Here is a 25,321-nt window from a genome sequence, read left to right on the forward strand (position 1 = left end):
AGACAATCGGTCTGGCTTTGTAGTATTACAGTCACTGAAACAGCTCTCAGTCATGGTGACACCCCACAGTATGCAGGATGTAACAAAAAAACTAAGAGGCAGCGACCAAGTGAGAGAATGAGAGAGCGAGAGAAATAGTAACAGGAGTACGTGGAAACAGAAGAAAGCGTATGAGAGTTGGAGAAAAAAAGGCAGATATAGAGAAAGAAAGCAGGGAAATTAGGTTATGTTGTTTGTGTGAGAGGTAAGAGCAAGAAAGAAATTGAGAGAAAGAGATGCGTACATGCAGGAGTAAATAACTGAGTGAGAAAATGAGAGAGTGCACAACAATGACTAGTGAGATGGAAAGTAAGAAAGTGGAACGAACGGATGTTAAGCCCCAAGCATCAGAAGAAGGGGGTAATCACCAAGTATTTATGGTGTGAAGACCCACACATAAGGAAGTGGAAGAGAAGGCAAAGCAGTGAAGGTGCATGGGATCCTAAACCCTGTGAACAGCCTGTGAATCACTTCAAGGGCACAAACAGTCCTAGTGAAAGAGCAAATTAAAATGCTGCTGCAGGAAACACTTCTATTTTGGTAAATGCCTAAAATCACAAAAAAAATCTGTTTGCTTTGACACATTTGATCAAATTAAGCGGCTGCTTTGAAATTTTATTGGCAAATTGGACTGTAACCATGGCAACAATGATATTTCCTATGAATCTCATTAAAATAGTAAGTGGAATAACTGAATAATGGAGTCAGACACGCTCCACAGACTGTCAATTCCACTCCTGAATTCACCATCTTCTGCTGCTTTTGCACAAAGGTGAACATTACCTTGCTGATTCTGTTATATCCCCAAATCTTATTTCCCTCCTATTGTCCTTTATGTCCTCTCTCAGTTTAGCTGGACCAGCTCCTGCACCTTTGACCTCTACATAAGCAGGCGGCTTGGTGGCTCAGTGGTTAGCACTGCTGCCTCACAACGCCAGGGATTCCACCTTCAGCCGACTGTCTGTGTGGAGTTTGCACATTCTCCCTGTGTCTGCATGGGTTGTTCCAGGTTCTGTAATTTCCTCCCATAGTCCAAAGATGTGCAGGCTAGGTGGGTTAGCCATGGGAAATACAGGGTTGATTAGATTAGATTAGATTAATGTGGAAACAGGCCCTTCAGCCCAACAAGTCCACACCAACCCACCGAAGCGCAACCCACCCATACCCCTACATTTACCCCTTCACCTAACACTATAGGCAATTTAGCATGGCCAATTCACCTGACCTGCTCATCTTTGGACTGTGGGAGGAAACTGGAGCACCCGAAGGAAACCCACGCAGACACGGGGAGAATGTGCAAACTCCACACAGTCAGTAGCCTGAGGCAGGAATTGAACCCGGGCCTCTGGTGCTGTAAGGCAGCAGTGCTAACCACTGTGCCACCCACCAACAGGGATAAGGTGGGGGGTAGGTCTGGATGGGACATTTTTTTGCAGGGTTAGCGTAAATCCACTGGGCCAAATAGCCTTCTTCTGCACTGTAGGATTTCTATGACTCTACACGTTGCCATGGTCAACAAAAAGATCCTCCCCCAATGCTTTTCTGAGTTTGAGTTGTCAGGGCATTGGATAGGATGGGATGTTTTTCCCTGCAGCGTGGAAGCCTGAGGGGTAACCTTATACAAATTTATAAAATCATGAGGGGCAAGGATATGGTGAATAGCCAAGGTCTTTTCCCCAGGATAGGAGAATCCAAAACCAGATGGCATAGGTTTAAGGTGACGGGAAAGATTTAAAAGCAACCTGAGGGGTAACGTTTTCACACAGGTGGTGGTGTGTGTATGGAATGAGCTGCCAGAGGAAGTGGTAGAAGTGGGGACAATTACAACATTTAAAATAAATTTGGGAAGAGGAGAAAAAGCAGTGAAGGTACATGGGATCCCAAACGCTGTGAGCAGCCTGTCTATCACCTCAACAACACAAACAATCCTAGTTGTGTCTTGTGAAAGATTGGAATTAAAATTCTGTTGCAGCAAACACTTCTTTTTTGGTACATGCTTAAAATCACAAAAAAATCTTTGTTTGACACATTTGATCAAAATTGCAGCGTAATGTATCAATAAAATTTTAAACCTACATGGATAGGAAAGATTTATAGGGAAACTGACCAAACGCAGGCAAATGGGGCTCGTTCAGTTTTGGAAACCTGGTTGGCATGGACGAGTTGGGTCAAGGAGCCTGTTTCCATGTTGTATGACTCTGTTGTCCGGCTGAGTGGAATCACTAGCCTTTGGCTCCATTCTTTCCCCTTTGACTGCAAGTGAGGATTTCCAGCAATGCTTCTCTTCCTAGTCTTTACAAAATCAGATCTGGATCTCTCAAGCATTGATCTTTTTTGCCCGATTTGCACAGAGCCTGCATCATAAGGCACAGCCAACTTTCACAAAGGCTGACAGACAGCTGCCTCTAGCTTTCCCCTGCTAAACTGATGATTCTGACACTTCCTAGCTGTTAGATTTCTCCAAACTAACATATAGTTTCTTTTTATTTGCTCACAACATATGGATATCACTGACAAGCAGTGTTTACTGTAGCACTCTGGTTGTGGTATTGTTTTGCTCTGTCTATTGCACACAGCTTTTTCAGTTCAGCATATTGCTTCACCAGAGGTTGATGAGCATCGATTTCCTCCTGTCAAATACTGGGAAGAACAAAGCTTCCTCCCAAAAATGTTGTTTCTCACCAGCAACTCCATTCCCCTCCCCGTCCGTTCTGAGAGATTGAACCATTTACAATCTGCGTCATTGTTCACTACGTTGTCATCCTATTCAACCCCAAACATTTTTTTTCCCTGGAGCGTAGGAGTTTGTAGGGTCCATTCTCAGAGAATCCTTAAACATGTCCACCTCATTACTACGTTCACCAACCTTCACCTCTGTAAGCTCAGCTCTCTCCACATGAATCGGCTCATCTGCCACTGAAACCTTCATTCATTCATTCATTCATTTTGCCAATTTTCACTTGGACTACTCCAATACACCTACTCCTTGATGGCCTCATTTCAGTTCACCTCAGTTCATTCAAAATCTTGTTGGTATTCTAAACCAGACTAAGTCTCACTCACCTCTGTACTTACGGATCTAAATAGTCCCCAATTCCACATCAAATCCATTGTGCCCTTGTGAGTAGGACATGATCTGTCGTCCCCCACCTACGCACCCTTCCTCTCCCACTAATGTATATGTGTACACTGTCCTGTGCTTTCCCTTTCATTTGCACACATGCCCTCTCTCTTGCCCCCGCACTAACACACATCCTTACTCTTCCTACACCATGCACCCTCCCCTCCTCTCTCCTGCACACATGCTCTTTTGCACTCTCCCATCAATGCATCTCTCCCCTCATGCACACCATCCCACTCCCTACCAATTCACACACTCTCTAAGCCACCTCCCAGCCTCTCCTTTGTGGCGCATGCTATACATGGCACTCCCCACGTGGATCCACAGACCGTCCCTCTCATTCCTGTTTCACCACCCTCCATCTCCCATCTCATTGGCAACACACTCTCCTTTGACAGAGCAAATGCTTTCACTCCCTCTGCATTCTCCTTCCCTCCCATCTTATCTCTCTCCCACACATGCATGACACCGTCCATTGCCCCTCACACTCAACCCGTGTCCCCATATCCCCTATTTCCTCTGTCTAATGCACATAACACTGCCCACACAAGCGCTTGATGCCACTCTCTCACACACAGGGAGATTCACTCACTATCACGCACCATGCAAAACTGTCTTACACACTCAATTGCTCATCATTCACCCTCCCCCAACACCCATAAATGCACGTGCAAATGCCCTTTTTTTACGTACTCTCTCTCTTCTTTGAAGTGCCCTCCCATTTCAATCCCATAACCATGCATGCCCTCCCACTCCACCCCCCGACTCTCCTCACCAGCCACACAGACCTCTATCCCATCCCTAATCCACACAGACCCTCTCATGCTCCCATATGTACACATGCCCTCCTCTTTCCTTTCCCAAGCACAGGCATACCTTACCTCACCCATGCCTTTTCTACCTCTCCCTCTCATGCACAGTGCCCCACCTCACCCCACACATACTCACACACCCTAACTTACTCTCCTTCTCTAATCCATGTGGTGCACACACTCCTGCTCCCACACCTGAACCCTCTCTCACGCGTGTGCGTACACAACTCTCCAAACACACTGCACCTTCTTTGACTCATACAACAACCTCTCTCTCACTCTCATACATAGGCCCTCTTACTCTCTCCCTGCCAAGTGTGTGTACATCCTCTCTCTCCCACACACATGCAAAAACACACTCTCTCTCTCTCTCAAACACAGCACATGCATGTCCCTCTCAGATGCAAAACCATCCCTTTACTGCCACATACCTGCTTCACCCCCAGTAATCAACACCATGTTTACTGCCCAATCTTGCGTATCGAGTAATATATTAAAATGTATTGAGAACTGGTTACCAAACAGAAAACAGATTAGAAATTCAAATGTAATTTTTGTAATAACAGGGCATAACAGTGGAAAACATCAACGTTTGGGCACAGCTATCTACAGTCTATATCAATGACTTAGAAAACAAAACTGTGGAATAAGGCAAGTCTACTGACAGTACAAAATTGGTTGGGAAATTAAGTTGCGAAGAGGAAGAAAAGTCTCTCCAAAGATACATACTTTGTTTAAACCATTGCGCCAGAAGGTAGAAGCTGGAATATAAAGTTAGGCAGTCTGAAATTATCCATTTCGGTAAATAAAAAGTAAAACAGCAATTGCTGGTAAAGCTCAGCAGACCTGGCAGCATCTATGGAGAGAAATCAAAGTTAACATTTTGGGTCCAGTGTTCTGAAGAAGGGTCACTGCACCCAAAACGTTCATTCAGATTTCTGATGCAGCTACGCCTGAACCTTTCTAGCAAAATCTGTTTTTGTTTCTGATTTCCAGCATCCAAAAGTTTTTAGATTAGATTAGATTAGATTAGATTGCCAACAATATGGAAACAGGCCCTTCGGCCCAACAAGTCCACACCGACTCTCCGAAGAGTAACCCACCCAGACCCATTTCCCTATCCTATATTTACCCCCGACTAATGCACCTCACACTATGGGCAATTTAGTTTCGGGCATAAGCTTGGATGCTGCCTGACCTGCTGCGCTTTTCCAGCAACACATTTTTAAGCTCTGCTCTTCATACCCAAGAAAGAATGTACTTGCCTCTCACTGATTTCAGACAGTTGTCCTACAGGAGATTAGGCTTATACTCTCTAGAAGTTTGAAAACTGCAAGGAAATTGCTTTGAATTAAGTAAGCTTTAGAAAGAGCTTAAAAGAATACTTTAGAACTAAAGGTCATAGTCTCAAAAATAAAAAGTAAGCCATTTAGAACGGAGACAAGGACAAATATCTGCACTTTAAAGGTTGTGAATCTTTTAAATTCTCAACCCCGAGAGATGTGCACGTTAGTCCATGTTTAACACAGAGACAGAGTAACTTTGGGAACCAAGTGAATCAAGGAATATGGGGTTAAGCGGATATGTGGAGTCAAAGCAGATTTTATTTGTTATTCAGCATTTATTGCCCATCCCTAATTACGCAGAGGGCAGTTAAGAGTCAACCACATTGCTGTGGGTCTGGAATCACATGTAGGCCATTAGTGAACTGGATATGGTTGTTTTCCCTGACAAGTGACAGAGGATTCATGGACATCATTAGACTCTTAACTCCAGATTTCTCTTTAATAACTGAATTCAAATCCCACTACCTGCCATGGCTGGACACAAACCTGCCATGGCTGGTCCTTAGAACAGTAAGGTCCCTGGGTCTCTGGATTAACAATCCAGTGATAAAACCATTAGGCCTCTCCCAATGATAATTATCTTACTGAACGGAGAGACAGTCCCAAGGTGCTGTAATGCCATTTCTGATGTTCTTAACACTGTGGGAGCTACAGAAAAGTTCAATTTGTCACGTACTCCAGATGGCCAAAGTGTTTGCAGTACGCAATTCTGAGCTGTTCCAAGCTCACCTTTTGAATAATACGTGCCAGCGTCTGGAGTGCCAGGGCTCGTTGCTGAATGACTTGACTGCGAACTAAGTGGAAGAGTTCTTGCAGTGAATATCCGGCTTGCTGAAAAAGAGAAGGCAATAGTACAAGGTAATTCAAGTAAACAGTTCAAAACATTGGGCAGTTTTGCAATGACCAACAGTTTGGAACCACTGAAACTACACAGAAAGGAGGCACAATAGAATAAAGTCCTATGGACACTGGAGATCTGAAATGAAAACAGGAAGTGCTGGATAAACTCATCTTGCCTAGCAGCATCTGTGGAGGAAAAAACAGAGTGAACGTATCGAGTTGCTTCATCAGAACTGGTTTAAAATCTTTTACAGACAGCAAAGTGCTTCTGAAGTGCAACCACTGTTGAGAAAATGGGAAATGTGGCAGTCAATTTACACTCAGCAAGCTCCCGCAAGCTGCAATCTAATAATGACCAAAAATCCTGCTTTAGTCACGCTGGTTGAGGGATAAATATCAACCAGAACATAGAAAAGAACTTGCTTGCTCTTCATCACGCCATATTAACATGGAATTTCAGGCCAAGCACACTAGGAATGATACCATATGAAATTAGCAGTGCAACCCTCCAATTCCATCCTGGCTGCAGACAAAGAATTAGGGTTATCTGCTACCTGCAAATTTGCAGACTGAGCCATATCTTGACCACTAGGACTTTGAATCTGCAAAGCCGATACTTCTTATTGCAAAGGATAAGCCAGTGTAAATTTATCATCGGAAACTTACTAGCCGTTTTCTGCAGCTACCGAAAATAAATCAACGAGCCTGCAATATTTCCAGTTACCATCTTAAAAGACTGTGGAATAGTATCTGTTTGGATTTCTTAAAACCTTAAGTGCATGCTATCTCTTTTGTCTTATGTGTGTCTTAGATGAGAGCTGGAATGAGAATGAATTTATCTTTCAGATTGTTAACTTTAAAAGAAAAACTGCCTTGTGTCTGTGCTCCAGAGCAACAACATTCAGAGGTTTAAAACCTCATTCTAAAGCTTTGTACAGTGAGTCGAGGATTAGGGAAGGCAAAGGGGGAGTCATTACACCAGCTCACCCCTGCCCTTAGCATTAGTCATTATCCAGCCTGGCTTGTACATGACTCCAGTCGCGCAGAAAAGTGGTTGATAGAAGTAGTTATGATTTGGCATGTGGTGCTTGAACTAATTATCCCAAGGAAATTGGATGAATACTTGAACAGGAGAAACTTTCAAGGCTGCGGAGATACCAGCAGGGTAGTGGGGCCAATCGGAGAGCTGGGGCAGACATGATGGGCTGTGTATATATTCAAAGATCGGAGACTGCCCATTCAGTTTGAGGCCAAATTTAGAATTCAGCTAACCAGAGGCTCCACAGCAGTGTTAAAGTGAGCACCCACATTTCAACTTCACACATATTACTTGTGTTGTTCTGACATTTCAGGAAAAATGCTCAAACTTGTGAAGACCACAAAAGATTGAGCTATATCAACCTCATCCTTTAAAACGCCCAAAGACTCTATTGATTGCAGCTTTGAATATACTAATTGAACCCCGGCCCCCACCAACCACAGCAGACTTTTTGAGGGGGAGACATGCGCTGCCAATTTCTGCCACCTTTTGTGTGAAAAACTGTTTCCTAGCATCAGCCTAATTTTAAGGCTGAGCTCATTTGCTTCCAGATTCCCACATTCAGAGGGAATCACTTCTCTCAACCCATCCTAACAAATCCTTTAACCACCTTAACCACCTCAGTTCGATCATCCTTTCATCCTCTTCACTCAGCGGAGTACAGGCCTAATCCACACCATGTTCTCATTATTTAACTCTTTTAATATACCCCCTCAAGGGCTAATATATTTTTCCCAAAATGCAGACACCATAACAACAAATTGCACATTAGGGTGCTGCAGAGGTGCAAGATAACTTACAACAATTTATACTTCAGCCCTCACTTCAGCAGGAGCTCCAACACATTAGACTGGAATACACAATAATAATGTCTTACCTCTGGCTGCTCTCCATGGTGGTGCAGTCCTAGGTGAGTTGGAAGATCGACATCTGGAGGTATTAAGTCACCATGGAAACTGAACCTTGCTTGCATCTCCTGAATATGAAAAGATAGATACAGTATTAAATAGCATTTCCAGAGAAAGGTTTTCTGTCCATTGGTGAAGATTAGACTGCTGTGTATTCATAACTATTGGGGTCGCAGCTTCTAATGTTTGAAAATTGAAGTTTTTAAAACAACATTGACATTTCAGACTCTACATAACTCAAACCCAGAGTGATCCTAAACAAGCCCACTTCATCCAGCTGCTTCCAACTTCTCTACTGAACTCAAAGCACTCAGTCTCACTATCCATTATGATTCTGTGACTTGGCCACACAATCCCACATTATCTCTCCGCTCCGTCACAGAGCCACTGGGTCTCTCCCCACTTAGTCACAGAGCCACTCAGTCACACCCCGGCTCCGTCACAGAGCCACTCGGTCTCTCCCTGCTCCGTCACAGAGCCAGTCGGTCTCTCCCCACTTCGTCACAGAGCCACTCAGTCTGTCCCTGCTCTGTCACAGAGCCACTTGGTCACACACTGGCTCAGTCACAGAGCCACTCTGTCTCTTCCCAGCTCCATTTCAGAACCACTCACTCAGTCACACATTTCTCTGTCACAGAGCCACTCGGTCACACGCCTCTCCGTCACAGAGCCACTCGGTCTCTCCCAGCTCCGTCACAGAGCCACTCGGTCTCTCCCAGCTCCGTCACAGAGCCACTCGGTCTCTCCCAGCTCCGTCACAGAGCCACTCGGTCTCTCCCAGCTCCGTCACAGAGCCACTCGGTCACACGCCTCTCCGTCACAGAGCTACTCGGTCACACTCCAGCTCCATCACAGAATCATTCTGTCTCTTCCTAGCTCCATTATAGAGCCACTCGATCACAACCTGCTCCATCACAGAGCCACTCAGTTTCTGTTGCTCTGTCCACAGCCAGTTTCATGGTTTGTGGGATGAAGTGACCCTGTCACCAATCTCCGACTTAACTAAAATTAGTTATACAGAATGTTCACAAATTGCCACTGCTCACCTCCTTAGTTTTCCGTCGCCTGGGTTTGGGCAGGTCTTTCATCCACTCCAGCTTCTCATATTCTGGGACATCCATATGGACCCATCCTTTCTCAGGCTTCAGTGGAATATCAGCCTCTGTAGAGATTCAGCAATAATCTCATAAGAGTGTACAATCCAGCAGCCATCAGCATAAACATGTACCCCTCATCCACATGATCTTACACACACTCTGCTCATCACTGCAGCACAATTCATGCCCCTCTCCTCCCACGTACTGTGTCAGCTGTTGTGCAGGCACTCCCCACTTTAGGTTCTCTGGTCTACATATAAATCTGTATTTACCATTACCAGATTGAATCTACTATTCCAAGTACTTGATGATATCGAAGCTCAGACTTTTGGGTGGACATTCTACCGAGACTAATAAGATGAACATTCAGTCCAATGGAATTGCATCTTGGCAATCTCAAATCTCATCCTGGTTGTTTTGGGACTACAAAACTGTCTGAAATCCAATCGTGATTAAGAACCCAACAACCACACAAGTCATTAACTCACTGTTATTGAGTATGGCATATACTGATGCAAGAAAATTATCGGAATACTTCATACAGTGCCATACCTGGTCTTAGGGATGTCAGGATTGCAGCTAATGAAGTGGACATTAAGGGGGCAAAATCAGTCACATACAAAATCAGAAAAGGCTAAAAGCAGGAAGAGTAGAATATAGTTTATTAAGAGATCAGCCCAATATGGCCTTGGATTACAAATGCTCAAATTGACTAAGCATGGTACATAAGGTTGGTGAGCTGCAGCCAAATGGGACAATAATTTAGGGGCAATATCAGATGCCTGGCTCAAAGCAGGGCAGGATTTGGAATACCACGTTGACTGCAAACAACTCAGAAAAGATAAAGGGAAAAAAAAGATGGTGGATTGGCAGTACTGATAAAAAGAAATTATTATAGAATGGGAAAATAATGAGTCAAAAAATCTTTCAAATAAATTTTATTATTGTATTTATATTATGTGTCAATTTAAATATCAATAGAAGAGCTACTACAGTACTGGCTACGCACTTCCAGCCACCAAACAGTGGGAAGAACAACAAAGAAGCAAATTCACAGGCAAATTACAGAAAGGCGCAAGAACTAAACTATTGACTGCAGAAAACTTTAATTATGCTACCAGACACTGGAATAGAGTGCTAAAATCAAAGACGGAGGGAATGCACTGATAACGTTCATGATCAGCATGTTTCAGTGCTACTGAGGAAGAGAGCAGTGCACAATCTAGCCTGTCGCCTAGTCCTCGGCCACGAAGTAACTTAGCTCTTTAAAATCCATGCGAAGAAGTACATAGATATTGTTCTTAGGAATAAAAGTGTCAAAGGGGAGGGGAAGAAAATGGGAGCAGGGTAGTTTAGATTAGATTAGATTACTTACAGTGTGGAAACAGGCCATTCAGCCCAACAAGTACACATTGACCCTCCGAAGAGCAACCCACCCAGACCCATTCCCCTACACCTAACACTACGGGCAAGTTAGCATGGCCAGTTCACCTGACCTGCACATTTTGGGACTGTGGGAGGAAACCGGAACACCCGGAGGAAACCCACGCAGACGCGGGGAGAATGTGCAAACTCCACACAGACAGTTGCCCAAGGCAGGAATTGAACCCGGGTCTCTGGCGCTGTGAGGCAGCAGTGCTAACCACTGTGCCACCGTGCCACACTGAGAGTTGAATGGCACAGCGGACTTGAAGACGTGAATGGCCTACTTCTGCTGCTACATTCTATGTTTCTAGAATCTGGAATTGAACCAGCAGCTTGGTTCCTGAGTCATAATTGAAATTCCCACCCTACATCCCTGTAACGGCCACTAAGACTAATCCATTGATTTCTGCACATGCTGTTATTAATTCAGCCACATGTATCTGTTCAATTCTGGATACCACACTTAAAGAAGGATGTCACGGGTATAGAGAGAGTACAAGCAAGGTTTACTGGAACAGTACCAGGGTTCAGTAACAGTAAGGCTGGAGGGGTTTCTCCTTAGAGAAAAGAAGGCAAAGTGAAAATTTGATTGAAGTTTATAAAATCATGAACTGTTTTGGTAAGGAAGGAGATACTACCCCACCGTGGCAGAAGAGTAAGTAACCAGAAGGAACAGATTAAAAGGTGATCAGCCAAAGAACTGGAGCAACACCAGGAAACAATTTTTCCACAAAGCAAGTAATCATTTTCTGGAATACAGTGTCAGAAAGGGCTTGGCGGGCTGGGGGTAGATTCAGAAATAACTTCAAAATGAAAATTAGATAAATGCCTGAAGGGAAAATATTGCCAAAGTAATGAGGATAAAGTGACCAATTAGGTAGCCATACCAAGAGTTGACACAAGAACCATGGGTCAAACAAGCTTCTGTGCAGTACAATTCTAGGAGGTATTTCCACTTACTGAATATACTGCAAACACAGTGTCCTTTATTTATGCGCCTTAATTATGACTGGTACGAGAAAAGACCTCTTTTAAAAGCCAATGATTTGATTGCAAGTAATTTGATACTCATTACGCACAATGTTTGTACAGCTGTAGGTTAGAGCTGTGTTAGTCAATGGCTCTCTGGAGGTTGGAGCTTTGATTGGCAAATACAAGCTAACTGGTTTGAGGTGTGGTGACCAGTTATCGATGACAAAGGCCTTTTCTGCCTGCCAACAACCATGTGGTTGGTTCTTATGTAAGTGAATAGCTTGAAGTAAGGAACAAGATGCAAAGAAACTATCAGGTCTTTACCAGCCAGGAGCTCTCTTGCTATTCTCTACAGTAAGCAACTTCAAACCTGAAGTTTATTGTTCCTTCAACACTTTCTGTAAGCTGAGAATTTTAACTGATAAGATCGAGAGCTTTGTAATAAGTGAACCAGTTACCTTGTGCCTTCTGCAAACCAGTGGAAGCATCTGGAGAAGAACAACTGAAGTAGTATTTTGACCAGCACAAGAATCATCTCAGCAACCCTCGTGAATAGGAACCTTTGAATTGTTTTCCAGTGTTTTTCCCTCTGACCATAATCCATGTTTTTTTCCTGTGTCTGTCTTTGCATGTGTAAGGGAGAGTTTATAAGGGGATTCATGTTTTAATTTGCAATGTTAATATGCTGACAGTTTGTAACTGTTAGCTGTAGCTAGGGTCTACTTACTTGTAATAAATAATCATTCTAGTTAAGTACAGAAACCTGGTTTGTGCTTTCTGTCAGCCTGAGACTGAAAAATCAGGTAAACAGAATTATTACATACAGTAGACCACTCATACCCGTGTGGATACATTCCAAGATCTACCGCAGAAACCCCAAAACAGCGGATAGGTACGAACGTTCATTTAAATGGGAACCGTACCTTACCAGCAGCCTCCTGGTTCCTGGTTCGGGAACATTCCCTATAGTATGCACAGGCTTTGGTAAACAGGTAACTGAAACTGCAGTAACCAGACCCACAGATATGGGGTCACCTTGCACTTACAAAAAAACTTTAACTTCTGTGATGACTCCAGGAATATTGAGGCTTCATTTCCAGTGCACTACCCCAGTGAATAGCAGCATGAATTAGGATCACAATTAGGCCATTTGGCCCCTCTAGCCTGTTCAAGATTATCTGATTGTGGCTTCATTCCATAATCCTGCCTAGGTGTAACCATCAACCCTCTTGTTAGTCTAGAAAATACCTCTCTCAACGATATTCAATGATCTGATCTCAACCATTCCCTGAGGAATCTTAATATTAGTTCCATAACCTAGCTAATGTTGAAGTGTTGTAAATGCAACAGCAATGTCCCAGAAACCAATGAGACAAGAACTATCTAATCTATTAGATTAGGTAATTGACCTAGCCACACTTATCTTGACTGAGGGACAAATATTGGGCAGGATACTAGGGAGCACTCACCTGCTGTTCTTTGAGTAGCTCCATTGTTTTGGTTTAGATGGAAAGGATTTTGGTTAAATATTACATCCAGAATGGTGGTACCCTCAAATGCTTCCCCAGTACCATATAGTCAGCATTCGCACAGAATAAGCATGGAAGGCTCTAGAGCAAGACTTGAACCCAAAAACTTTCTTTTGGTCTCAGAGGTGAAGTTGTTACTCACTAAATTACTACTGAGTTAAGTGGAATTCTCTGTGGCTAAGAATCTGCAATGTTGTCGGAGCCAAATAGAGGGAGCTTCACTGTGCATTTAATCTGCAAGATATCTTGATGCTCACACAAGATGGCTGTAAGGTAAGATGTACACTTTTTCAGTGGTAACATCCTCTCCAGCAAAGTACATTATAAAAGACTAGTAAGGTTTGAAGATGCACATTTTAGTGATACAAGTACTATTCATACATTATTATGATTGCGTGATTCTTGATGGAGAAGTTGCTTCTACTCAGACAGCAGAGTTGCAGATCTGTGGCACAGCAATATTATCCTAAACCCGTGGAGAACGTCTCTACAGTTAATGGCAGGGTGCCACCTCTGTATGGCCTTGAATCAATGCATGCCATCTGCACTGTATACTCCTATCTGGCATTGGCTTGGAACACTTAATTCACTTTCCAATTATAAAAGTGGTTTTTGTGGTCCAGCTTTTCTTCCAAATTGGAACAATGTCTTTGTCCCTGCAATTTTGAGGTCTGTGCTCAGTCCAACTGTTGTGTGAAGGTCAATGTTAGGATAAATGCAAGACATAGCAGCATGTTCCTGACCCATCATGTTTTGTTCTCTCCATTAAACAGTTAGGCTAACCCAAAAAAACCTTTCACTCCAGTGGGTCGTGGAGCAATTTCAAGGCTATCAATCTACCCCTGCTTTGCTGCAGGAGTTCCTCAGGGTAGTGTTTCAAGATCAACCATTTCCAGCTACTGCAAAAATAACTTCCTCTCAATCAGTAACTACGGATGTTTACTGATGACTGCATAGTTTTAATTTGCAACTCCTCAAACACTTGAGGTCACCTATGTCCATATAAAGCAAGGCCTGGCTAATACTCAGACATGGGCTAAGTGGCAAGTAACATTTGTGCCACAGAAAGTGCTTGGCAATGACCATTTCCACAGAAGGGAACCATCATCTCCTTGACATTTGATGTGTTACTTGGAATTCTCCACTATCTACATTCTGGGGTGTCAATTATTACCAGAATTTTGCTAGACCAGTCATTAAAATATTTTGCTGCCTGGGAAATCTGTGATAAACAACTAACCTCCTGAATCCCCAAACCCTGTGCACTGCCTATAAGGATTGGATGAAACATTCCCCACTTGCTTGAATGAATGCAACTACAAGAACACTCAAGCACTTAACGCCAACACAAAACTCCATTTATTGGCACCACATCCAACATGTTAAACAATCATTCCTCTACTATTGACACACAGTAGTAGCAGTGTGCACCGCTTTCAAGATGCACTCCAGCACCTCACCAAGGCTCCATCCACACCCCAATATCTACAACGTAGAAGAATGACATCAGCAGTGCATAGTGGCTCAACATTACCTTCTTGGGCACAGGTGTATATCCAGAACAAATAAAAATAACCTGCCGTATTTGGTCTCCTGTTTAGCTAGCCTAACTTAGCAGTCACTTCTTACCCTGATGTCATTAAGTTAAACTCAGGCTGGGTTGACTAGAATCTCATGAACCATTACATCATTGGTCTTACTGTTAATTGATGTTTCAGTAACCCCAAATTCTTTATAATTCTTCGTAATTCTTTATACACAGTGCATCGTTCAATTGAGCTTAGAAGCTTAAATTATAAGATAAATATATTTAATTTGGTTCATATTCACTTAAGCATAAAAGATTGAGGGGTGATTTGATCAAGATGTTTAAATGGGTTTGAATCCAACACAATCGCAGCTACTAGCTTTTGGACAAACCCTTGGCACTCACTTGCAAAATACCGCAAGTTACTATTCGAAAACTGCTCCATAGTATCCTGGTCAACATTCATTCCTCAACAAATACAACAAAAAAGTAGACTAATTGGATGCTTACCTTATTTCTTACTCATGACAGTAAGTTGACAGAGTATAATGTGGGAAAATGTCAAGTTATTCATTTTGGAAGGGAAATCAAAACCCATTGAGAAAAACTGCAACTCAAGGGGAAGGAAGTAGTTGTGCATAAAACATAGAAAGCTAGCACACAGGTACAGCAGGTAATCATGAAGGCTAATGGAAAGCTGGCCCTTATTTCAAGGGAGTATAAGAGTAGGGAAGTCTTAATGCAACTGGACAAGCTGCAGGTGAGACCACATCTGGAGTACGGAGAGTAGATTTGGTCCCATTATTGAAGGAAAGATATCATTTCATTGGAGGCAATTCAGAAATGGTTCATTAGGATGATCCGTGGTAGGCAGGGATTGTCCTGTGATCAATGGTTAAACAGGGTGGGACCCTACTTCCTGGAATTTAGAACAATGAGAGGTGAGCTCATTGAAACGTACAGGATTCTTAAGGGGCTTGAGAGGGTAATACCAAGAGGATGTTTCCTCTCATGGAAGAGTCTAGGATGAGGGGGAATAGTCTCAGAATTAAGGGGTGCCAATTTAAGACTAAGATGAGGAGAAATTTACAAGACTGTCTATAAGGCACAAGTTAGGCGTGTGATAGAATACTCCCCTCTTGCCTGGATGAGTGCAGTCTCAACAATACTCAAGAAGCTTGACACTATCCAGGACAAAGCAGCATGCTTGATTAACACCACATCCACAAGCATTCACTCCCTCCTCCACCAACGCTCGGTAGCATTAGTATATACTTTTTACAAGATGAACTCAGAAATTCACCAAAGATCCCGAGACAGTATCTTCCAAACCCACGGCCACTTCCATCTAGAAGGACAAGGGCAGCAGATACGTGGGAACACCATCACCTTCAAGTTCCCCTCAAAGCCACTCATCATCCTGACTTGGAAAGATATTGATTTGGAGGAGCCGGTGTTGGACTGGTGTGGACAAAGTTAAAAGTCACACAACACAAGGTTATAGTCCAATAGGTTTATTTGGAAGCACTAACTTTCGAAGCACTGCTGCTTCATCAGGTGGGTGTGAAGCAAGACCACAAGATACAGACTATATTGCAAAAGATTACAGTGATACAATGATACATTGAACAAACCTCGATTGTTAAGTCTTCCTTTTTTTAGAATGGATTTGCTGGTTTCAGTTCTTTAATATGTAAATCCCAGTCACATTCAAGATAATTTAAGGTTTATCACAAAAGGTGACATCTCAGCTCAGACAATGTATTAAAGGTGTGAGATTAGAGTCTGTATCTCAATCTTGAGTCAGACTGGTTCTATTTCAAAAGTGGAATTTACAAATATTACATGGATTGACTGCCTGCTTACAGATTCTGCATTTTTTTAAGCAAAATAGAATGTATCTGCATATACAAATTCACCCTATAAACTTATATGTGTGCGCATGTGCAGGGGAGAGAAACAGAGTGAGCAAGCGTGTGATGGGGCATAAGCCTGAGAGAGGGTGCGTGCGTGGGAGGTCTCTGTGTGTACATATGAGAGAGGGTCTGCATGAGTGAGACAGTATGTAAGAGAGTGTGTGTGTGCTTGTGTGTGAGAGAGAGTGTATACTGCAATGGGGTCACTGTAGTGTGACATGAAGCAAAGGTCCAGGTTGAGTCCATGCGCATGGGTACCAAACTTGACTATCAGCCTCTGCTCAGCCACTTTGCCTGTCCTGAAGTCCACCTTGGCGGATGGTCACCCAAAGGTCCAAGGCAGAATGTCCCTGGAAATATATTGCCATTCCTTCATTTTGCTGGGTCAAAATCCTGGAATTCCCTCCCTAATAGCATCATAGGTCAACCCACAGCAGGTGGACTGCAGCGGCTCAAGAAGGCAGCTCACCAGCAGGGCAGCACGGTGGCTCAGTGGTTAGCACTGCTGCCTCAGCGCCAAGGACCTGGGTTCAATTCCAGCCTTGGGCGACTGTCTGTGTGGAGTTTGCACATTGTCCCCGTGTCTGCCTGGGTTTTTTCTGGGTGCTCCGGTTTCCTCCCACAGTCCAAAGATACGCAAATTAGGTGAATTGGTGACAGTTGCCCAAGTGCCTAAATTGCCCATAGTTCAGGGATGTATAGGCTAGATGCATTAGTTAGGGGAAATGTAGAATAATAAGGCGGGGGAGTGGGTCTGGATGGGTTACTCTTCAGAGGATCAGTTGTGGACTTGTTTCCACTAAGATAATTACCACCTTCACAAGATCAATAAATGTGGGCCAATCAGTGATGCCCAGATCCCACAAAATGAATAAATAAAAAATTTCTTCTCTCAGAGTCTTTGGCACTCTTGCCACAGAGACCTTGCATAAATTTAAGGCTGAGGTAGATAGATTCTTGATAAATAGGGGATCAAGGGTTATGGGGAAAAGGCAAGTAAAGTGGATGTGAGGAGTGTTGGATTAGTCATTAATTTGTTGCAGTTTGTACATACTAATGAAGCAAGCTTGAGGGGCCAAACAGCCTACTCCTGTTCCTGTTACTGATAGGAAGTTGCTATTTACAAATTGGCTACTGCAATCCCTATATTACAACTGTAACTAGAATCCTTTGGGACTTAGCTGGCTATAATGTGCTTTAAGCCATCCAGAGATCTTGAAAGACACTACACAAATGTAAACATTTGCTTAGAACCTAATATACTTTAAAAAAAAACCTCAGACTGAGAATTGATGGATTATTGCAGAATACAATGACTACAAATTTACAAATTGACTGAAACAGGCCATTTGAGCCTGCTCCACAACTACTGATCTGTTTGTTTCAATTCCACATGCCCATCTACTTCTTTGAGTCCTTTGTCCAACCAGAAATCTATCTATCTCCACCTTAAAAATATTCAAAAAACCCACCTCCACCACCTTCTGACATACACCTCCAAAAATCATCTCTATTCTTAAGGGCAACCACTTACTGTAAAACAGTGCCCCTGGTTTTGGACACACCCATAAGAGGAAAGCTTCCATATCCATTTTGTCAAGACCATTTAGGATCTAATATGCTACAATCAAGTCACCCTCCCTCTTCTAAACTCCAGTGAAAGCAAGCCCAACCTGTCCAACCAATCCTCATTAAACAACTCCCTCATTCGAGATATTAATCGAGTAAGCCTCCCCTGAACCACCTCTAATGCATTTATAACATTCCTTAAATAAGAAGGGCAAAACTGCACTCAAAAGGCAATCTGGAAAACTGAAGCATAATTCTCTTAATTTTCTATTCAATTCTTCTTGTAATAGAGGATAACATTGGATTAGCCTTCTCAAATACTTGCTATATGTTCATACCACCATTTTGTGACTCATACAGTAGAACACCTTGATCCCTCTGCTTCTTGGAAATCTGCAGTGAGTCTCAGTCTAGGCCAAGCAATGTGCTGAACCTGCACGATATAGGAGCTGGATGGACCACACTGTAGCTCTCAGTGACCACATCTGCTGCAAGAGTTAGTTGTTTGAGGAACTCCAGCTCAGATTTGATGAGCTGGAGTCTGAACTTCAAACATCATGGAGAGGAAGTTATCTGGACACTGTGTTTCAAGCGGCAATAACATCCCTTAATTATCTCGAATTCGGTCAGTGGTCAGGTATAGGAGTGTGTGACTACCAATAAGGCAATAGAGAGATCCAGGAGGTAGTGCTGAAGGAGCCTCAGCTCTTGAGGTTGCAAAGCATATTTGACATTCTTGTTTCCTGTGTGGACGAGTGTGGGGCTGTATGGAGATGTATTGATGGGCAAAATGTTAGCAAATTGAGTATAATGTGGGAAAGTGCAAAATTGTTCATTTTGGAAGGGAGAACAAAAGAACAGTATTATTTAAACAAAGAAAAGCCGCAGCAAACTGCAACACAAAGGGACTTGGAGATACTTATGCACAAAACACAGAAAGCTAGCACACAGATACAGCAGGTAATCAGGAAGGCTAATGGAATGTTGGCCCTTACTTCAAGAGGACTGGAGTATTAGAGTAGAGAAGTCTTAGTGCAACAGTGCAAGGTACTGGTGAGACCACATCTTCAGTTCTGTGAGCAGTTTTGGTCCCCCTATTTAAAGAAAGATATCATTTCATTGGAGACAGTTCAGAGAAGATTCACTAAAACGATCCCCAGTATGGAGACATATGAGCAGAGATTAAACAGGTTGGGACCCTCCTCACGGAGTTTAGAATGGGAGATGATCTCACTGAAACATACAGAATTCTTATGGGACCCAAAGAGTAAATGCAGAGAGAATGTTTCCCTCCACGGGAGAATCTAGGACCAGAGAGCATAGTCTCAGAATATTAGGATGCCAATTTCAGACCAAAATGAGAAGGAATTTCTTCTCTCAAGGGTTGAGTTTCTTTGGAACTCTTTGGCACAGAGCACTATGCAGGCAGGGTCCTTATGTATATTTCAGGTTGAGATAGATTCTTGATCAGCAAGGGAATCGAGGATTATGGGAAAAGGTAGGTATGTGAGCATGAGGAGTGTCAGATCAGCCACGATCCTATTGAATGGCAGAGTTGGCCTCTTATGGTTAAGTATTAATCTGTTTTTTGATCATTTGTATCAAAATGCAAAACTGAATAATATGACGTGTGTAATATACACAGTAAGTCTAACAAGTTGGGTAACAAATGTTTCAACATGGTTATCTCAAACTGAGATAGCCACACAAAAAAAAAAAGAAAAACTTAATACTCCCAGCTGAACCAAAGATGACACCTGTTTTGGTACATTGAGGTTGACATAATCTCACAATTACATACTTCTGCCCAAAACAGGCCAAATTGCATCCCCAATAGATCATGGACATCAATGGCTGTGGTGCTGCATGAAAAATTTATTGCATTTGTAGTCCTAGTTGATATCCAAGGTCCCAAGGAAAGGATTGCAATGAACTCTGATGTTCTGCACCATCAAATGGGCTGCTTGCACTGACTAAACTCTCATCAGATTAACTATCAGTTGGGTATGGTGCAGAAGGAGAGGGTGAAGGGTAACTGCAGGGATACCGGTTAAAGATTAACATCTGGACATGAACTGCCCCTATTCAGAAGACCAAGGAAAAGACTAACTAGGATGCTGGAAACCTAAAACAAAATCAGAAATCCTGCAGAAGCTCAGCAGTCTGGCAGCCTCTCACAATTAGAGTCAGAGATGTACAGCATGGAAACAGACCCTTCACAGTCTACCCGCCCATGCCGACCAGATATCCCAATCCAATCTAGTCCCACCTGCCAGCACCAAGCCCATATCACTCCAAATCCTTCCTATTCATATTCCCATCCAAATGTCTCTTAAATGTTGCAATTGTACCAGCCTCCACCACTTCCTCTGGCAGCTCATTCCATACACGTACCACCCTCTGCGTGAAACAATTGCTCCTTCGGTCTCTTTTATATCTTTCCCCTCTCACTATAAACCTATGCCCTCTCGTTCTGAACTCCCCGACCCCAGGGAAAAGACTTTGTCCATTTATCCTATCCATGCCCCTCATCATTTTATAAACCTCTATAAGGTCACCCCTCAACCTCCGAAACTCCAGTGAAAACAGCCCCAGCCTGTACAGCCTCTCCCTATAGCACAAATCCTCCAACCTTGGCAACATTCTTGTAAATCTTTTCTGAACCCTTTCAAGTTTCACAACATCTTTCCGATAGGAAGGAGACCAGAATTGTACGTAATGTTCCAACAGTGGCCGAACCAATGTCCTGTACAGCCGCAACATGACCTCCCAACTCCTGTACTCAATGCTCTCACCAATAAAGGAAAGCATACCAAAAGCCTTCCTCATTATTCTATATACCTGCGACTCCAATTTCAGGGAGATATGAACCTGTAGTCCAAGGTCTCTTTGTTCAACAACACTCCCTAAGACCTTACCATGAAGTGTATAAGTCCTGCTAAGATTTGCTTTCCCAAAATGCAACACCTCGCATTTACCCAAATTAAACTCCATCTGCCACTTCTCAGCCCATTGGCCCATCTGATCAAGATCCTGTTGTAATGTGAGGTAACCTTCTTCGCTGTCCACAACGCCTCCAATTTTGGTGTTAGCTGCAAACTTACTAACTATACCTCTTATGCTCACATCCAAGTCATTTATATAAACGATGAAAAGCGGAGGACCCAGCACCGATCCTTGTGGCACTCCATTGGTCACAGGCCTCCAGATTGAAAAACAACCCTCCACCACCACCCTCTGTCTTCTACCATTGAGCCAGTTCTGTATCCAAATGGCTAGTTCTCCCTGTATTCCATGAGCTATAACCTTGCTAATCTGTCTCCCATGGGGAATCTTGTCGAAAACCTTATTGAAGTCCATGTAGACCACATCTACTGCTCTGCCCTCATCAATCTTCATCGTTACTTCTTCAAAAAAACACAATCAAGTTTGTGAGACATGATTTCCCATGCACAAAAAGCCATGTTGACTATCATTTGTGGAAAGAAAGCAGAGTTAACGTTTCAGGCCCAGAACTGAAAGAGGGTTACTGGACTCAAAACATTAACCCTGCTTTCTCTTCACAGATTCTGCCAGACCAGAGTTTCTCCAGTAATTTCTGCTTTTCTGTCTGAGAATTTACTGCATATGTCAATATTAGCCTTCTGCCTGTGTTAGTTTTTATTCATTGTAGATCAGGGAAAGCCCTGGTTCCTGTTTACCATGGTTTCTAAGTGAGGTCATTTTTTTGTAAACCCGAGACTAATATCTTGCAGCTTTGTTCTTTAAGATTTCAGCAATGCATTCATGCCGTAGACTGACAGTTCTTTATTACCTGGTAAAATGGATTGGAATCTTTCCAATTTTTTTTTCATTCTCTCTAAATAATTACTGACCATGCTTAATGCTTTAAATGAGCTGTAGTGATCTAAGCACAGCAAAGAATGCAGATGAGGCAGCCAAAATTTTAAGAACAAGGCAGGACTTAGTGAGGACTGCAGATCCTAGAAGCCAGTGTCAATAGATGTCAAGCTGGTAAAGCACAGCAGGTCAGACAGCATCCAAGGACCAGGAAAGTCAACATTTCAGGCCAAATCCTTTGTCAGGACTGAAATGTCTGCTCTTTAGCCCTCGTGTAACACTTGAGGTCCAATTGAAATGGAACGGGGGGGGGGGGGGGGGTAAATGCTTTCTGTAAAATTTTACTTACGACATGCAACTCACCTTTTCAATATGCAACACCTTTACATTATTTATACAGCAATGCAAGGTAAAGTCACCATAGTCTAGAAGACCATAGGACTGGTCTCTCTCATCTAGTGATGAGTTTTAACCTGAGGATCACCACATCTTGGGCGAGGGACAGCTGTCTTGGTAACCTCAGCTGATGTGGAATCAAACCCGCTCTGTTGGTGTCGCTCTGCATCACTATGAAGCCAACTGAATCCAGGCTTATATGACAGTGCAATAATGAGGGAAAGCTGAACATTTAAAGGTGCCAGTCTCCACTTGAAACCTTACACTCTGCCAGTCTGCCCAGGTGAACATAAATTACCTTGTGGCATTATTCCTTCCTAATATTTTGGACAATGTTTATACACCAATCAAGATCACTGAATCAGATTATCAGGTCATTACCACTGTCTGTGGAAGCTTGCTATACCAGAATTGGCTGTCAAGTTTATCATATTACATCAGTAACTGACTAGAAGAAATCACATCAAAATCAAAGCTTCAAATGATTTTCATCAGCTGTTGAAATGATCTGAAGTTGTAAATGTGCTGCATAAATGAAAGGCTTGTTTTGGTTTTTCCTTTGTATAAACACACTATGTGACTGAACACTGAGTCATATATTCTAGTTAGGATGGAATGTTCAACAAATCTCCTGTAACTTTGAGAAAGAGGAACAACCTGCAATCCAAGTAGCCTCATCTCAACAACACTTGGCCATCATCACATTTCAACTTCCATCACACCTTACAGCAGCGGGCATCAGTCAAATAGTCAAAAGTACTGCAATCCAGTGCAGACCACAGCTATTTCCACACTGTTCGTCACTGACATCTCATCATCAGCAATAAATAGGAAATGTTCCATTTACAGAACTTCAGGAGGTTCAAAGATTCAATGCCTTGACTACATTCTAATGCAGCAAGAGATTTATCCATGGAATCAATTCCTGCACGGATTGCTAGCAGAAAAATGGTGACTATTGTGGTTTTCACCAAATCCAGTGCTTAAATTTTGAAAAAAGCACATAATGAGTGGTCATATGCAGGAGGGAACCAAAGTCAATAAAAGGAGTTGGTGCTTTATACACTCAAAATATAAAAAGATGGAACTGCCTAACAGAACAATAAGCCAGGCAATTTCTCATATTATGGTCAAGGAGCTAAGGTGCTGACAAAAAGTTTGACAGGATTTCAATTGGGAACTATTCACTTAGTGATCGGAGCAATGTTTGCCAGGTGGATCTCTCAGAATATGAGGGGCTGTTAACCTGGTGCAATAGGGGAGTCCTAGCTGACAGATATAAACAGGAGATTAACGTGTCGGGCAGGCCTCTGTGCTTACATAGAGCCGTAGGGCAGGCTGGGTGCTGGCTTGTCCTTGTCGAATTGTGGGTTGGTTATTGAGGGAGGCGTCAATTTGCACCAACTTCACCACAGCTGTCCCTGACAGGCTGCACCTGTTCCAGCAGGGGTTACTCGTCAGGCGCTATGCAATAGCAGTGCAGCTGCAGCCACCAAGATGTCTTTTACACTCGCAAATCCCACTGAGGTGTTTTATAATGAAGCTAATGTGAAACAAGTTGACTGGAAGCTTTGGTATTCTCCTTGCCCACATATTAACATTGCAAGTACTAAAACCTATGGTCCTAACAGTGTGTGATGAAGAAGGTGCACAAACAAAATATTGTGTGCGCCATAATTCTGTCACAGTGAATGCTCCTGGCTGACAAAGCAATGGCTCTGGATGAATTTGACTTAACAGCTGCATAGGCTAATCTGGACAAAGCCAATGCTGAACTATCAGCAGCATCCGGTAAGATAGAACGGGCAGAGGCCTTGCTTAGGATAGAAACTAAAGAAGCAATCATAAACGTGCTGGAGTAATTTGACTATTGGGACAATCTGTTTCATGAAGCTGACTGTTTGATCTTCATTTTGGAAGGAACTACACTCTGTACAGTTAAATTGCCTGAAGTATATAACAACCAAAAGAAAATATATAAACAGGAGTGTCAGGGATTCTGCTCACTCTAGGAACCAGCTCTGTGTTAACTGGGTCAGTGTCTTGTAGTATATACATGTAAATAAAAGGCAACTCAGCGATAAAAGGCAACCAGCCTTCATGGAGTTATTTCAGTGATGTTTAGGCAGTGATGTATTATAATCATATACGCATAAATGTTGAAATTATCTCATAGATTCGGCAATTAGCGAGACCAGGATAATGCTCAGCTGTAGAGCTCACTAACCAAAAATCCCCACACAGTGGTCTGCCAAATCATTTATCAGGTGAAACCCAATTAAGTTCTCATTAATACTAAGCTAAGCAGAGGGGTGGCTCTTTGTAGCTTCCTTAGCCAGGATGTGATGAGTGAATGAAGCAAGAATGTTCAAGATTAACTGTTAGTCAACCTCCTTCCCTTCATGATTCACAATGGCATACTTTGAGAAAGCATAAGACACTTGATGGAGAAGTGTACAGAACAGACTTCATTCAGGTACAACACACGATCAACCTAACTATACACAGAGTGGCTTTCGGTTTCTGATTTTATCCTTCAAACCTTCAAGATAACTGTTAAAAACTAGGCCCCATCATGTTCCTTTTTTTTTCCAAATCTAAGACATGCTTTCAGACATACCTGTTCCTGAATCCTTTAAAATCCATCTGTGAACAGACGTAATTGTTTATTTCAAACATACTTTTCTCAAATAAAAGTCTTCCAAACTTAATTGTTCAAGTCCAATATAGTGTAGATGTATTAACCATTAGTCGTCCGTACAGTATTAATGGAGCCTGCCACCCACGTTCATTACTAATGTTATGCCCTAATCACTCAGTCATTACTATCACTTATTTCCCTGCACAACTACTTTTCACATATAATGCTCAAACACTAAAAGCCTTAGACAAGCCATGATTTTTCTCAAGTCATCTATCTTGGAAAGCTCAGAACTCCAAAGCA

General features: G+C 42.7%; 1 protein-coding gene across 5 annotated transcripts in view; it reads right to left on the reverse strand.

The window, feature by feature from the left end:
• rpap1 (RNA polymerase II associated protein 1) overlaps positions 1 to 25,321 on the reverse strand; it is a 92,881-nt gene that overhangs the window by 41,700 nt on the left and 25,860 nt on the right. For all 5 annotated transcript variants that reach the window (XM_072569270.1, XM_072569269.1, XM_072569271.1 and 2 more), the window contains exons 8-10: positions 9,152 to 9,267; positions 8,075 to 8,173; positions 6,048 to 6,149 (exon numbers count right to left, since the gene is read on the reverse strand). In XM_072569270.1, the coding sequence (XP_072425371.1) occupies positions 6,048 to 6,149; positions 8,075 to 8,173; positions 9,152 to 9,267 (317 nt within the window). The remainder of the gene's footprint in view (positions 1 to 6,047; positions 6,150 to 8,074; positions 8,174 to 9,151; positions 9,268 to 25,321) is intronic.

This window comes from Chiloscyllium punctatum, chromosome 4 (genome assembly GCF_047496795.1).
Source record: "Chiloscyllium punctatum isolate Juve2018m chromosome 4, sChiPun1.3, whole genome shotgun sequence".
In the NCBI taxonomy this organism is placed as follows: domain Eukaryota; kingdom Metazoa; phylum Chordata; class Chondrichthyes; order Orectolobiformes; family Hemiscylliidae; genus Chiloscyllium; species Chiloscyllium punctatum.